At 50.0% G+C, this 17,284-nt stretch overlaps 1 protein-coding gene across 1 annotated transcript in view; it reads left to right on the top strand.

The window, feature by feature from the left end:
- Positions 1–2,924: 2,924 nt before the first annotated feature.
- Positions 2,925–17,284, top strand: part of LOC147104530 (uncharacterized) — a 190,816-nt gene continuing 176,456 nt past the window's right edge. Inside the window, exons 1-2 of the mRNA XM_085961913.1 lie at positions 2,925–3,050; positions 17,069–17,180. Coding sequence (XP_085818039.1) covers positions 2,933–3,050; positions 17,069–17,180 — 230 coding nt within the window. The 5' untranslated portion in view covers positions 2,925–2,932. The remainder of the gene's footprint in view (positions 3,051–17,068; positions 17,181–17,284) is intronic.

The raw sequence follows: 17,284 nt of genomic DNA on the forward strand, positions 1-17,284 counted from the left end.
CTTCTCTGAACTGCCTCCAATGCAAGTATATCCCTCCTTAAATAGTCTTTTAAAACCCTTCATAATTTTAAAACCCCCTATTAAATTGCCTCTTAGTCTTCTATGCACAGAAATAGTCCCAGTATCTCAATTCTCTCTTCATAACTATAGTTATATGAAGGACTATAATTTATCATCCTGGTGTATATACACTGTATGCTCTTTAAGGCTTTAATGTCCTTTCTATAATGGGGCAGCCAAAACTGCACACAGTAGTCCAATTGTAGTGTAGCTATTGCCTTGTACAAATTTATCATTACTTCTTTAATCTTGGACTCCGTGTCCCTATTTAAAAATCCCCAAATGCTATTAGATTTGTTTATAGCTTTATCTAGACGTAAGTTACATTTTCAGGGAATTACATGTTTAAACCCCAGAGCTCCCTGTTCATCAACCCCCTTCAACAACTTTCCATTGAGCATATACTTTCATTCAGTGTTTTACCTCCCAAAATATATTAACTCACATGTCTTCACATTAAATTGCATCTGCCACCTGTCTGCCCGTTCCACTAATTCCTGAAGATTTACAATCATTGCAGTTTGGCAAACCTTCTATTTGTGTGTCGTCAGAAAATTTCATGTTGTGCTCCCGAAGTTCAAGTTCAAATCATCCAAATATACTGAGAACCAAAGTGGGCTCAGTACTGTCCCCCGGGATACACCAGTTCCAACTCTTCTTCAATCAGACACACTAACCTGAACCCTTTGTTCCCTGTCCACCAATCAACCTTCCATGCATAATAACAACAGAAAATGCTGGAAAAACTCAGCAGGCCAGGCAACATCCATGGAGAGAGAAATAGAGTCAACGTTTCAGGTCGAAACCCTTTTGTCAGGACTGAAAAAACACAGGAAATGAAACAGATTAAAAGGCCAGTTTGGGGGCTGGGAAATGGGGGAGGGGATGAAAGAACAAAAGAGAAGTGAAGAGACATTAAGAGGTATTCAAAACGAGACGAGATGGTGGTAGGACTAGTGGAGACAAAAGACGGCTCGAGATTAGGTGTGAAATGCGCTGGCAGAATGAGAGACAGCTGCCATGTGGGAGAGAAAAAAGGGGGGAAGGGCCAAAACAAAGGTGTGGATAAAAAATATGTAAAAATGTAAAAGGGGCCGAGGTTATGATCTGAAATTGTTGAACTCAATATTGAGTCCGGAAGGCTGTAAAGTGCCTAATCGGAAGATGAGGTGCTGTTCCTCGAGCTTACGCTGGGTTTCCGTGGAACAATGCAAGAGCCCGAGTACGGTGAGGTCTGAGTGGGAATGGGGTGGTGAATTAAAATGACAGGTGACCGGAAGCTCGGGGTCACCCTTACGGACTGAACGGAGGTGTTCCGCAAAGCGGTCACCCAATCTGCGTTTGGTCTCCCCAATGTAGAGGAGACCGCATCGTGAGCAGCGAATACAGTATACTAGATTGCAAGAAGTACAAGTAAATCGCTGTTTCACCTGGAAGGGGTGTTTGCTGTTGCATTCACACACCTGGATTTAGCCTCCTATAGGACACATTATTGAACACCTTCTGAAAATCCATATACATTATAGAACTTTCTTTTTCATTCTCAGGATATGGGTAGCACTGGCAAGGCCAAAATTTATTGCCCATCCCTAGTTGCTCTGGAGAAGGTGGGAGTAAGCCACCGCCTTGAACCGCTGCAGTCTGTGTGGTGACTACTCCCACAATGCTGTTAGAATCATAGAAATTTACGGCACAGAAGGAGGCCATTCGGCCCATCGTGTCTGAGCCGGCTGAAAAAGAGCTACCCAGCCTAATCCCACTTTCCAGCTCTTGGTCCGTAGCCTTGTAGGTTACGGCACTTCAATTGCATATCCAAGTACTTTTTAAATGTGATGAGCGTTTCTGCCTCTACCACCCTTTCAGGCAGTGAGTTCCAGACCCCCACCACCCTCTGGGTGAAAAATATTCTCCTCATCTCCCCTCTAATGCTTCTACCAATTACTTTAAATCTATGCTCCCTGGTTATTGACCTCTCTGCTAGGGGAAATAAGTCCTTCCTATCCACTCTATCTAGGTCCCTCATAATTTTATACACCTCATTCAAGTCTCCCCTCAGCCTCCTCTGTTCCAAAGAAAACAGGTAGGGCGTTCCAGGAGTTTGACCCAGCAACCATGGAGGAATGGATGCTGTGTGACCTGTAGGGGAAGTTGGAGGTGGAGGTGTTCCCATGCACCTGCTGCCCTTGTCCTTCTAGGTGGTAGAGTTCACCGGTTTGAAACCTGGGAGGTGATCTCATTGAAACATACAAAATTCTTACAGGGCTTGACAGGGTAGATGCAGGGAGCATGTTTCCCCTGGCTGGGGAGTCTAGAACCAGGGGTCATAGTCTCAGAATAAGGGGTCAGCCATTTAAGACTGAGATGAGGAGAAATTTCTTCACTCAGAGGGTGGTGAATCTTTAGAAATCTCTACACCCGAGGGCTGTGGAGGCTCAGTCGTTGAGTATATTCAAGACAGAGATTGATAGATTTTTAAATATTAAGGGGATCAAGGGATATGGGGATAGTGCAGGAAAGTGGAGATGAGGTAGAAGATCAGCCATGATCTTATTGAACGGGGGAGCAGGCTCGAAGGGCCAAATCATAGAGTCATAACTTGGCCTACTCCTGCTCCTATTTCTTATGTTATGTTTTGGAATGTTTTCCTACGTTAAAGGCACTACATGAATGCAAGTTGTTGTTCAGTGGCATCTGGCGTGCGGTGCCAGCCTATCTAAGAGGGTTTGCAACCTCCTGAGCTCTCAGTTAAGGTACAAGCTGGCTAGTAGGTGCACGCGCTCTGGCAGTACGACGCCGCGCGCCCCCACGGCGTGTCGGAGCGCGCACGCTCCCCGAGTGCTGCGCTGCGTGCGCGCCCCCTGTCACCGCAGTGATGTTCGGAGCGGGACCTTGGGTGCGCCCGGCGGCCAACAGCATCGAGGCCGTTATTACCCCGACCGACCAGAGGATCCTGCAGGACTGTCACAGACTCTACCACAACCGGCAGCACGGTAACTGCGGCGGGGAACAGCGTCCGGCCTTTGCCCACTCCCACCCGGCTCATCACAGCGTCCCGCTCCGCCCCGCACTCACTCCCTGCGCTGTCAGCGCCGCAACTGGTGGCGCTGTCCGAGCCGGGCTCGCAACTGCAGCCACTGACCGCCAGGGGGCAGAGGAAGCTGGGGCAGAGTACAGGGATTAACATTGAACAGGGGATGGGGACACAAAGGGCAGGAGCCTGGGGGCAGAGGACGGGGATCAACATTGAACAGGGGATGGGGACAGAGGGAGCTGGGGCAGAGGACAGGGATCAACATTGAACAGGGGATGGGGACAGAGGGAGCTGGGGCAGAGGACAGGGATCAACATTGAACGGGATGGGGACAGAGGGAGCTGGGGCAGAGGACAGGGTTCAACATTGAACAGGGGATGGGGACAGAGGGAGCTGGGGCAGAGGATGGATCAACATTGAACAGGGGATGGGGACAGAGGGAGCTGGGGCAGAGGATGGATCAACATTGAACAGGGGATGGGGACAGAGGGAGCTGGGGCAGAGGACAGGGATCAACATTGAACAGGGGATGGGGACAGAGGGAGCTGGGGCAGAGGACAGGGATCAACATTGAACAGGGGATGGGGACAGAGGGAGCTGGGGCAGAGGACAGGGATCAACATTGAACAGGGGATGGGGACAGAGGGAGCTGGGGCAGAGGACAGGGATCAACGTTGAACAGGGGATGGGGACAGAGGGAGCTGGGGCAGAGGACAGGGATCAACGTTGAACAGGGGATGGGGACAGAGGGAGCTGGGGCAGAGGACAGGGATCAACGTTGAACAGGGGATGGGGACAGAGGGAGCTGGGGCAGAGGACAGGGATCAACATTGAACAGGGGATGGGGACAGAGGGAGCTGGGGCAGAGGACAGGGATCAACATTGAACAGGGGATGGGGACAGAGGGAGCTGGGGCAGAGGACAGGGATCAACATTGAACGGGATGGGGACAGAGGGAGCTGGGGCAGAGGACGGGGATCAACGTTGAACAGGGGATGGGGACAGAGGGAGCTGGGGCAGAGGACAGGGATCAACATTGAACAGGGGATGGGGACAGAGGGAGCTGGGGCAGAGGACAGGGATCAACATTGAACAGGGGATGGGGACAGAGGAAGCTGGGGCAGAGGACAGGGATCAACATTGAACAGGGGATGGGGACAGAGGGAGCTGGGGCAGAGGACAGGGTTCAACATTGAACAGGAGATGGGGACAGAGGGAGCTGGGGCAGAGGACAGGGATCAACATTGAACAGGAGATGGGGACACAAAGGGCAGGAGCCTGGGGCAGAAGGACAGACGATGGAAGGGCAGTGAAGACAAAATGGCAAAAGCCAGGACAGATAAGGAAAATTCACTCTCTTGTGTTAGCCATGGCTCAGTTGGTAGCACTGTCTGAGGCAGACGGTGTGGGTTTAAAAGAAAGACTTGCATTTCTGTAGCGCCTTTCACGACCACTGGACGTCTCAAAGCACTTTTACAGCCAATTAAGTACTTTTGAAGTGGAGTCACTGTTGTAATATAGGAAACGCAGCAGCCAGTTTGCACACAGCAAGATCCCACAAACAGCAATGTAATAATGACCAGATAATCTGTTTTTGTTATGTTGGTTGAGGGATAACTATTGGCCAGGACACCGGGGATAACTCCCCTGCTCTTCTTCGAAATAGTGCCCTGGGATCTTTTACATCCGCCTGAGAGAGCAGATGGGGCCTCGGTTTAACGTCTCATCCGAGAGACGGCACCTCTGACAGTGCAGCACTCCCTCAGCACTGCACTGGAGTGTCAGCCTAGCTTTATGTGCTCAAGTCCTGGGAGTGGGCCTTGAACCCACAACCTTCTGACTCAGAGGCGAGGGTGCTGCCCACGGAGCCACAGCTGACATTTCCCACTTAACTCCCACTTCCAGGAACTTGAGCACAAAGTCTAGGCTGACATTCCAGTGCAGTGCTGAGGGAGTGCTGCACTGTCGGAGGTGCCGGCTTTTGGATGAGATGTTAAACCGAGGCCCCGCCTGCCCTCTCACTTGGACATAAAAGATCCCATGGCACTATTTCGAAGAAGAGCAGGGGAGCTCTCCCCGGTGTCCCGGGCCAATATTTATCCCTCAACATCACTAAAAACAGATTATCTGGTCATTATCACGTTGCTGTTTGTGGGAGCTTGCTGTGCGCAATTTGGATACCACGTTTCCTACATTACAACAGTGAATACACTTTAAAAAGTACTTAATTGGCTGTAAAGCGCTTTGAGCTGTCCTGCGGTCGAGAAAGGTGCTATATAAATGCAAGTCTTTCTTAAGAACATAAGAAATAAGAGCAGGAGTAGGTCATTTGGCCCTTCAAGCCTGCTCCGCCATTCAATCAGATCATGGCTGATCTTCTACCTCAACTCCACTTTCCTGCACTATCCCCATATCCCTTGATTCCGTTAATATTCAAAAATCTATCGATCCCTGTCTTGAATATACTCAACGACTGAGCCTCCACAGCCCTCGGGGGTAGAGAATTCCAAAGATTCACCACCCTCTGAGTGAAGAAATTTCTCCTCATCTCAGTCCTAAATGGCCGACCCCTTATTCTGAGACTCCTCAGCCAGGGGAAATTAATGGGAACATTATATATGGCCCCGAGACTCCATGGTATGTACCTCTGTGGGCACACAAATGCAAAAGCTTGGGCAGCCCTGCTTTATGATTCCAGTAAATAAACTTGTGCTTATCTTAGGGCTGTAACAATGAGAGGGAGTGGGAACTTGGCTGTGAGGGAATAGTTAGGATCTGGGTCAGATACCCAGATACGAGCAGCAGGCCCATGTTAAGCAAACAAAGACACCCTGGCTTTGTAAGAGTCGGGCAGGTGTTGGTGTATTTTTTCTTGACAGGATGTGGTTTCACTTCCTCTTGCTGTTCATTTATCTGATTTACGCTCGGATTGTCTATTTTTGAGGCATGCGCATAAATTCTTTATGGCAATGGTGCGCTGGAGCAGTGCTGTCCAAACAAATGGGGACCATGTGGCGGATCGCCACTCAACAACCAGCCATTTTAGCCACATGCACTAATTTTAATAGAAAACAAGTAGTTCACGTGACTAGTTACTTAACAAACATCTACTGCCATTCAGTGCAAAACTTTACAGTCTTTCACCAAAGTTTGGATTTCTGCCATGAATTGATCAGACGTGGCACGTCTTAGTGCAGCTTCCAGGTTTCTGTCCGGCAGTTTTGCGAGTCAACATTCTCAGCAATGAGACGCACCAGGCCCTCCCCCGCTCTCCCTCCAGACCCTCCCCCGCTCTCCCTCCGGACCCTCCCCCGCTCTCCCTCCGGACCCTCCCCCGCTCTCCCTCCGGACCCTCCCCCGCTCTCCCTCCTGACCCTCCCCTGCTCTCCCTCCAGACCCTCCCCCGCTCTCCCTCCGGACCCTCCCCCGCTCTCTTTCCGGACCCTCCCCCGCTCTCCCTCCTGACCCTCCCCCGCTCTCCCTCCTGACCCTCCCCCGCTCTCCCTCCAGACCCTCCCCCGCTCTCCCTCCAGACACTCCCCCGCTCTCCCTCCGGACACTCCCCCGCTCTCCCTCCGGACCCTCCCCCGCTCTCTTTCCAGACCCTCCCCCGCTCTCCCTCCAGACCCTCTCCCGCTCTCCCTCCAGACCCTCCCCCGCTCCCCCTCCGGACCCTCCCCCGCTCTCTTTCCAGACCCTCCCCCACTCTCCCTCCAGACCCTCCCCCGCTCTCCCTCCACACCCTCCCTCACGCTCCCTCCAGACCCTCCCCCACTCTCCCTCCAGACCCTCCCCCGCTCTCCCTCCAGACCCTCCCCCACTCTCCCTCCTGACCCTCCCCCGCTCTCCCTCCACACCCTCCCCCGCTCTCCCTCCGGACCCTCCCCCGCTCTCCCTCCGGACCCTCCCCCGCTCTCCCTCCAGACCCTCCCCCGCTCTCCCTCCAGACCCTCCCCCGCTCTCCCTCCTGACCCTCCCTCGCTCTCCCCCGCTCTCCCTCCAGACCCTCCCTCACTCTCCCTCCGGACCCTCCCCCGCTCTCCCTCCAGACCCTCCCCCGCTCTCCCTCCGGACCCTCCCCCGCTCTCCCTCCCTCCGGACCCTCCCCCGCTCTCCCTCCGGACCCTCCCTCGCTCTCCCTCCGGACCCTCCCCCGCTCTCCCTCCGGACCCTCCCTCGCTCTCCCTCCGGACCCTCCCCCGCTCTCCCTCCTGACCCTCCCCCGCTCTCCCTCCGGACCCTCCCCCACTCTCCCTCCAGACCCTCCCCCGCTCTCCCTCCGGACCCTCCCTCGCTCTCCCTCCGGACCCTCCCCCGCTCTCCCTCCTGACCCTCCCCCGCTCTCCCTCCGGACCCTCCCCCGCTCTCCCTCCAGACCCTCCCTCACTCTCCCTCCAGACCCTCCCCCGCTCTCCCTCCGGACCCTCCCTCGCTCTCCCTCCAGACCCTCCCCCGCTCTCCCTCCAGACCCTCCCCCGCTCTCCCTCCAGACCCTCCCTCGCTCTCCCTCCACACCCTCCCCCGCTCTCCCTCCGGACCCTCCCCCGCTCTCCCTCTGGACCCTCCAGACCCTCCCTCGCTCTCCCTCTGGACCCTCCCCCGCTCTCCCTCCGGACCCTCCCCCGTTCTCCCTCCGGACCCCCCCCCCCGCTCTCCCTCCGGACCCTCCCCCGCTCTCCCTCCGGACCCTCCCCCGCTCTCCCTCCGGACCCCCCCTGCTCTCCATCCACATCCTCCCCCGCTCTCCCTCCGGACCCTCCCCCGCTCTCCCTCCGGACCCCCCCTGCTCTCCCTCCGGACCCTCCCCCGCTCTCCACCCACACCCTCCCCCGCTCTCCCTCTGGACCCCCCCTGCTCTCCATCCAGACCCTATCCTGCTCTCCCGCTAGACTGCCGTTGGATGCTGCTTGCCCTTTGCCATGATGTGCCCCCTGGGAGCCGCTCATTATTGGTTGGGCTTGTTTTCTTCTGCTGGCCTGGAGCGGTTACTCCGATTGGTCGAGCTGATCATGATGACCACTCTCCTCTCCATACAATGTTGCTGGTGTTTCCATGGTACTGATGGTTGGAAGGAGGTCAAGAGAACAGATGATGGCCTTCTTAGAGAAAATTGGTTCGGTGAGATTGGAGGGACAGATAGGAGGCAAGTGAGGAGGAAGTGTGGGCAAGGTTTTTGAGAAGGGCAGGGCTGAAATTGGGCCACAGAAGGGAAGGGAAGGCACAGAGGAAGCAGAAAACCAGTGGATAACCTTTATTGTAGAGACAAAGAAGCCCATGGGCTCCTCACATTCCCAATTAGCCACATGTGTCTGGTGGCTAATGTATTGGACAACACTGTGCTAGAGAGAGTAATTTTTGATACGTTTTACTATAATTGAGAGAGCCCATTACATCAGGATCACCCTATAATGACTCTGAAGTCCTCTTTAACACAATCTCCTCAGAATTTCCTCGCCCACCATCTCCATCCTAACCTCTGACACTGAATATGAGGAGCTCATGGACTTCTTTGCCTCTACAATCAAGGTTATCCACCTGTTTGCTGCTTCCTCTGTGCCTTCCCTTCTGCTGCCCAGTATCAGCCCTGCCCTTCTGCAAAGCCCTGCCCATATTTCCTCCTCACTTGCCTCCTATCTGTCCCTCCAATATCATCAAACCAACTTCCTCTAAGAAGGCCATCGTCTGTTCTCATGACCTCCTTCCAACCAGCTCCCGACTGCCTAATTCCCTCTTCTCAGCCAATAACATCCACCCCTTGCTATCCTCTGATACAATCGCCATTCCTTTCAAAACTTCTGTCATTACCCCGCTACTAAAAAAGAGGTTACCTTTGTCCCTTCCACTCTCTTAAACATTTCCAACCTCCCCTTTCTTTCCAAAGTCCTTAAATTCCAAGGCTGTTGCTCACCAATTCTGTAGTTATCTCTCCCTTTTTTCAGTCCTTCCCATATGATTTCTGACTCACCCATAGCACGAAGTCTACCCTGGTCAAAGTCCAAGTAAGCAATGACATCTTGTGTGGCTGTAGCATGCTGTGCCTTGTTGTCTTCCTTCAAAAGTGTTAACTTCCTTGTTCTCCTCCACTGTCTCTTCCATGGTCCGTTTTCATGCCGCAATGCTCTCCTGGTTTGAATTGTACTTATCCTAATACAACCACTTCATCTTCTTGAATGGCTTCTCCTCCAATTGTACCCTCTTTTGTACCCTAGTGCTCCATCCTTGATACCTTCATATTGATTATCTTCATGCTAACCCTCAGCTTGTGGATATCACCAACAAACACAGGGCTACACACTGATGATACCCACCATTGATTCCATATCTGCCCCATCTATCTGACTGCCCAACATCAATTGCTGGACAAGTCAAAATTTCCTTCAGCTCAATGTCGGCAAAACAAAAGCAGTCCTCTTTGCTTCATGTCCTTCTGGCTCCAACTCCATTAACTTACCTCAGCTGCCCCTGTAGGCTGAACTAGACTATATACAATGTTAACTTTCTGCTCGGCCCTGAGAATTGCTTACCCCATACCCAGTCATTTGGCATGTGTGTCTTTGTCTGCCTTTATCTCTCTCCCTCCACCACCAATCCCCTGAGCCACACCTTCATCACTGCAGATTTTCTTGAATGCTGTCCTCACTGGCATCCCTTCCTTCACCCTTCAATTAAGATAAGTTGCTTCAACATATCTCAGGAATCTTCTCCAGCCACGTGTTCCAACTGACACCCTCCACTCTGCTGACTTTGATTAAAAGAAAAGAAAGACTTGTGCCTTTCATGACTCCCCAAAGTGCTTTACAACCAATGAAGTATAGTCACTGTTGTAATGCAGGAACTGCAGCAGCCAGTTTGCGCACGGCAAGGTCCCACAGATAGCAGTGAGTTAAGTGATCAGATAATCTGTTTTGGTGCTGTTGGTCGAGGGATGAATGTTGGCCAGCACACCAGGAAAACTCTCAGTGGGATCTTCAACATCCACCTGAGAGGTTTAATATCTCATCCGATAGACAGCACCTCCGACAGTGCAGCATCCCCTCAGTACTGAAGGGCTAGCCTAGATTATGTGCTCAGGCTGTTGGAGGGAGATTTGAACCCACGACCTTCTGACTCAGAAGCAAGAGCGTTACCACTGAGCCACGGCTGACACAAGGCTTATTACTGCTCGCCCTGCACTCCAATCCACCTCAGGAGGTGAAGTTATTCAACCACTACTCCCCTGTGCTCTGAAACTCTCTTCCAAAGCCATTTTGGCCGGTTATCCTTCTTCTAGCTCTCTGACCATGCCTTTGATTCTCTTTGAATCCTATCCTCTATGTGCCGTCCCTTTCTCTCAGAGGCACACCTTAATTAAGGAGCATATGTAAAAGCAAGTTGTTATTGGAGCCAGAAACAGCCTGTTATATCAGAGTGGACGCAGTTTGTGTTTGAGTGCTGCAGTGAATGTATAGAAACATAGAACAATAGGAGCAGGAGTCGGCCATTCGGCCCTTCGAGCCTGCTCCGCCATTCAATATGATCATGGCTGATCCTCTATCTCAATACCATATTCCTGCTCTCTCCCCATACCCCTTGTAGCCATGGTATACTCCCAAGTCCGAAATTGGTGTGTGGTCCTGTCCTGGTTTTGTCTCTCTGGCAAATTGTGTCACGATTTGAGTTGAAGCCAAGCTGGCGAGGCTATTCAAATCGTCTGCTATGGGAGGTGAAGCACAGGATGGTATTAATAAGCTGGTTGAAAGGGTGCCACTGTGTGTTAAGATGAAGTGCATTGTGAGAGAACCATTTAAATATAATAGGTGCAAATTTAAGGGAGAAGGCATTAAGTCGGAATATCAGGACTTCAAGTTAAGTAGATCACTGAGCTTTTAAATATAATTGAGGCAAGCACGACTCAGCTTCTGAAATGTTGTCCCTGGTGAAGGGATGTTGCTTGGTGATGGTAAACGGCGTACAGCCATGCTATGTTAATCCAATAGAATAGAATGGAAATGCTCACTATATATGTACTTCAAATGTACTAGAAATTTTCTAATTGCAAGATGCACCGAGAAACCTTCTTATAAATTGTACCCTAAACATTGCTATTTCAGAGCATATGATTATAGTTACTGCAGTAGGGTTAATAGAAGATCATTAAGTGCAGTGGAGCTCCAATAGTCTAGCATCACATGATGCATAGAGGTGCTGCAGACAGATTTGTGCTTGCAACTCCTGTAGTGGGTGAGTGTTGTCCTTCAGCTGTAGAGAGGCAGATCACAGGTACGGCACTTCACCAACAGGGACTCTGAGTCGCCTTCTGCCCTTTTCATTGAGCTTCCAGTGTCCAGTTACAGGGCAACATTGGCGCAGTCCTAAGAGCGGATTGCTGCCCCACTCTCTTAGCCGAGATGGTTTGAGGAGTTGAGGAGAATTTTTTTTTTTAATGCCAAATATGTGTTTATTTAAAGTGTCAGACACAGCATCCTAAACACATGGTCCTTTCTCAATCCTTCCCAGTCTGACCTTCCATCCCAGATAAGCAGCTCGGAACATAGGAACAGGAGGAGGCCATTCAGCCCCTCGAGCCTGTTCCACCATTCAATTAGATTGTGGCCGATTGGCACCTCAACTCCATCTACCTGCTCATGATCCATATCCCTTAACCCAGCATCAACAGCCTGATGGGGGAGAGAATTCCAGATTTCCAATACCCTTTGTGTGAAAAAGTGCTCCCTGATTTTACTCCTGAAAGTCCAAGCTCGAATGATAAGATTGTGCTGGATTCCCCCACCAGAGCTTCGCTGTATCTACCCTAATGAATCCCTGTTTATCATTTTAAACATCGCAATCAGATCACCCCGCAACCTTCTTAACTCAAGGAAATACAAGACAAGTTTTTGCAACCTGTTCTAATAATTTAACCCTTTAACCCTTGGTATAATTTAGTGAATCTGCATTGTTCCCCCTCTAAGGCCGATATATCCTTCCTGAGGTTCGGTGCCCAAAACTGCTGTACACAACTGTCGCATAAATTCCTCCGCTTTACATTCCAGCCCCCTTGAGGTAAAGGCCAACATTCCATTAGCCTTTTTGATTATTTTTTGTACCTGTGTGCTAGCTTTTAGTGATTTGTGTACCTGGACACCCAAACCTCTTTGCTCCTCCACAGTTTCAAGTCTCTCGCCATGAAGAAAATATTTTGATTTGTCTTTCTTGGATCCAGAGTGGATGACGCCACACTTCCCCACATTGAACTCCATCTGCCACAGTTTTGCCCACTCACTTAATCTGCCTATGTCCCTTTGTAACTTCCTGCTCCCATCCACACTACTTACTGTGCTAATGGCCCACTCACTTAATCTCAAATTTAAAATTAGGGGGAACATTGCTTGGCTCCATATCTCTTAACACCCTTGGCTAGTAAAAATCTATCGATCTCAGATATAAAATTATTAATTGAGCAAGCATCTACTGCTTTTGTGGGCGAGAGTTCCACACTTGTACCACCATTTGTATGAAGAATGTTTCCTAACTCCCCTCCTGAATGGCCTGGCTCTGATTTTAAGATTATGTCCTCTTGTCCGAGACTCCCCCAGCAGCGGAAAAAAATTCACTCGATTTACCCTATCAATTCCTTTCAAAATCCTAAAAGTCTCAATTAAACCACCCCTTAACCTTCTATATTCCAGGGAATACAAGCCTAGTTTATGTAATCTCTTCTCATAATCTAACCCTTGGAGTCCTGGTAACATTCTGGTGAATCTGCGCTGCACTCCTATATATCCTGTCGAAGGTGCGGTGCCCAGAACTGCTCACAGTACTCCAGATGTGGTCCAGCCAGGGCTCTGTACAGCTGTAGCAAAACTGCCTTCTCTTTATATTCCACCCCTCCAGTTATAAAGGCTAACATTTCATTAGCCATTTTGATTATTTTTTGTACCTGACTGCTACCTTTTAGTGATCTGTGTACAGGGACCCCTAAATCTCTTGGAACCTCCTCTGTTCCTAGCTTCTCACCGTTTACAAAATACTTGGATCGATCCTTTTTTGGTTCACAGTGGATGACCTCGCACTTATCTGCGTTGAAATCCATCTGCCACTGTTTTGCTCACTCACTTAATCTATAAATGTCTCTTTGTAATTTGATGCTCCCGTCTACATGACTTACACTGTGTCACCGATGTTTGTGTCTTCGGCAAACTTGGATATATGGTTTTCTATTGTGTTACCCAAGTCATTAATAAATATAGTGAATAGCTGAGTCACCAGCACAGATCCTTGTGGGACACCACTAGTCACTTCCTTCTAATTTGAAGGAGCAGATTAAGGGAAATAAGTATATTAGGGATCTTCCATCTGATTATTCTGTTCTGATTTCAGATCTTGGTCTGTGTTCTGCATTTATTTTCTCCCCACTGATAGGAGGTGCCAGGGTGCACTGGACACTGTCCTTTTGACTCTGGGGATTAGGTTTAAATCCAAACTTGACCAATGGGATGATAGTCTCCTTTCTCATTCCTCGTGTGACCATCATACATGAAACGAATTTGGGGCATTGTTAACCTGGTTTCTATAGAATGGGGGCCACAGCCTGCAATTTGGTATCAAATTGGTACTAAATTAGCAATTTTCCTCAGAGTGGCCTCAAGATAGCTGGTGTGAAGAGTGGAAATGTTGCGTTTGGGCAGGAGGGAATCTCTGTTCTGAGACTGGTTCCCACATTACAAACAGTGACTACACTTCAACAGTACTTCATTGGCTGTAAAGCGCTTTGGGACGTCCTGAGGTCGTGAAAGGCGCTATATAAATGCAAGTCTTGCTTTAAGGCACACGTACTAAGTAATGAGACTCTTCAATTAGTAGTAAATTTAGTGACGTGAAATGGAAATTCCTATTTCATGTGCTAATTTAATTGAACCATTATTTTAAAATAACAACCAAAAGAATTTTATAAAAACACATTAAGCATTGATTTGCTAATATTCAATGGGGGAAAAATTCAGTTGCTTCGCGCCTCCAGTTAGAGGGCGCTAAAGGGGCGCAAAGCAACTAGCGCCCGGGCACGGCACCGCCAACACCTCCCACGAAATTCAGTGGGAGGTTAGCGGCGGCGGTAACCGTTAGCGCCCCGCGGCGCTGCGCTGCCAGCGATGACACTATGTTCGACGCAGTCAGGGGGGGCTTACCTGTGGCTGGGGCGGCGCTAATTAAAGGCGAGGTGCCGGGCGGCCATTTTTGTTGCTGGCCGCCTGCCAGAACCTGCCCTCTCTGTTGTCCCCGGCCTCCTCTTCAGCCCCGCCCCCCCCCCCCCCCCCCCCCGCGGAGAGCTGGCTGCACTCCGTGAGCCCGGCACTTCTCTTGAGTGCTGGGCTCTTTTGTCGGCACCCCGATCCCTGGTGGCCCAGCTGGGCCCCGATTCGCGCTGCGCAAGGCCCCTCCCCTTTAAGAAGGGGAGGAAGGCCTGCAGTACCGCGGCGCGACGTGCCACGATATTCCCTCACAACGCCCCAAGAGGGAGGCGGGGCGCTTCTAGTAGCACCCCAGTTCCCCCTTGAGGCGCTACTGATGAATTTTGGCTGCGGGGGTGCTAATTTTTTTGGGGCGCTAAAAGTAGCGCCCCGGCGAAGTTAGCGCCCCAAAGGGGGCACGACTCAATTTTTCCCCCAATGAATCTTATTTCAAGGAGGTGGGTGGGAGTGCTTAATCTGTAAGTAATATGCTGTACCAGGTATAAGAGTGCTTTATGCTGACACTGGTGCAAAAAGTAGCTGTGACAACCTTGACATTGATGAGCGCAGAAACATTTCCAGAAGGTATATCGTTTTTTTTAACCTTCGTCGGTGACTCATTTCCCCCATGTAGTGCTGCGGCAAGTACTATTAGCTCACAATGAAAGTGTAAAATTGCCCCCTCCACTGGTCACTGTTGGCGTTTCTTCCTGTCCTTATTGGAGGGCTGATGCCTTGGAGTCAGGGCAGCAGGAAGCGGACTGTGTAGATGGAGCTAGTACAGTACCCAGGAAAACAAGTGCAAACCAGCTGTGATAACCAGACACTAAAACCCAACTGAAATAGGTCTCTGCTGCTGGCATTTCATTTAACGTTTTCTTTTAAAAAATACTGCTGTCTCAGGCATGGTAAGAGTGCAGCCAGTGAGAGTGAATTGAATTATTACTTAATTATTGTTAAAAGCTTTGAAATTGGAAGTGGTGGCTTAGCTTTCTTGAAAATAAAACATCGGTTTGGCTCAGTTGGTAGGGCTGTCACCTCTGAGTCAGAAGGTTGTGAGACCCACGCCACATTTTATCCACATAATCTAAGTTGATACTCCCGGTGCAGTACTGAGAGAGCGCTGCATTATCCAGGCATGTCGCCCTGTGGCTGAGATGTTAAAGCGAGACACTGTCTGCCTGTCCTGGTGGTTCAGGTAGGCCTGAAAGGTCTCATGGCACTACACTAGGAAGAGCAGCCCAGTACGGGCCATTGAGGTTGTTTTAGGTGTCAGTTGTGGCTCATTTGGTAGCACTCTCGCCTCTGAATCAGAGGATTGTGGGTTCAAGCCACACTTTAGAGACTTGAGCACATAATCTAGGCTGGCACTCCTGCGCAGTGCTGAGGAAGGTGCCGCCTTTGGGTTGAGACGTTTAAACCGAGGCCCCGTCTGTCCTCTCAGGTGGACGTACAAGATCCCACGGCACTATTCAAAGAAGAGCAGGTGAGATCTCCCGGTGTCCTGGCCAACATTTATCCCACAACCAACACCGAAAATGGATGACCTGGTCATTTATTTAATTGTTGTTTGTGGGAGCTTGCTGTGCGCAAATTGGCTGCCGTGTTTCCCACATGACAACAGTGACTACACTTCAAAAGTACTTAATTGGCTGTAAAACGCTTTGGGACATCCTGAGGTCGTGAAAGGCCTCAGGTTATTCTGGCTGACATCCCATCCTCAACCAACACTCGTAAAAACAAGTTAGCTGGCCATTGATCCTCACATTGTTTGTGGCGGCCACATTTGCCTACTTTTCTACACTTCAGATAATTCATTGTATGTAAAATGCTTTGAGATGTGCCTGAGAGATGTGATTTATACAGATGCACTTCTGGCTTTCTTTTCTTTCTTGATATAATTTTTGGTTCATTTTTGCATGTATCAACCTGTCTATGTTAGGGAAGGGAGCATTTTACTTTTGACGCCCAGGATCAGCATCAAGCACTTCCACATCAGCCACAGTATGGCAAAATGCAAAGTAACACGCCCTTACACTCCCATCAAGCATTTCCTGGTATAACATGGGTTAGACGCAGAGTAAAGGGCATTCTGCAATGTTCCATTAAGCATTTCCAGGTCATGTATAGCATGGGTTAGATTCAAAGTAAAACTTTACATTGTCGCATTAGGCACACCCAAGGCAGTTGTAACGTAGGTTAAGTGCAGGATAAATCTGCTGTCTTATCTCGACAATGTGCCATGGCCCCACCTCAGAAGAGTACCCTGTACTGCACCAGTGTGGCATTTATATTTTCTCTTCCAGCCATCTTTCGGATCTGTCTGAGTCAGATCGCAAATGTATGTTTGAATCATGGGAAATTTGCCTTCTAGCAAGTGAGTTGAGACTGTGTCAGACTCGCTTCATGTATGACCTCTTGAGATGACAGATTTTCATCCCAACAGTGTGGGCTAGATTTAAACCTATACTCCAAGGGTAAAAAGACAAATGGACAGGCAGCAGGAAGCAGCTTGCCTTCAAAGGGATTTTACACATCCAGAGGTCAACACCATTTTTGACCTGGAAGTAGCAGCACTACTCGTTTAATGACATTCCAGGCCTGAGGAGAGGGAACCCATTTTCTCCTCTCCTTCAAGTCATCAGACATTGGCCATTGAACAGAGCAGAGAGGTAGCTTTGGTGTGTATTACAAATTGGAGTGTGCTGGGAGTTTTATTACACTGAACCATTGGTGACAATACAACTGCTGTCTGTCTTGTACCCCTTAGGGCTGTTGCAGATAGGAAGAAGCCTGGGCCTACTGCTGCTTCCTCCACGGAAGAAGATTAATGTTATGATAATGGGAAACCACTCTTCTGGCAAGAGCACATTCATCAATTGGTAAGAATGCCTCCTCGCCGGTGTTGGCACCTTCTACTTATGTCACAATTATATTGCGAAGTTGCTTCTATTGGAATGGGGTTTGAATCTGAACAGAGTGAGAT

This window comes from Somniosus microcephalus, chromosome 19 (genome assembly GCF_052327205.1).
Source record: "Somniosus microcephalus isolate GS21.2 chromosome 19, FLI_Smic_1.0, whole genome shotgun sequence".
Classification (NCBI taxonomy): Eukaryota; Metazoa; Chordata; class Chondrichthyes; order Squaliformes; family Somniosidae; genus Somniosus; species Somniosus microcephalus.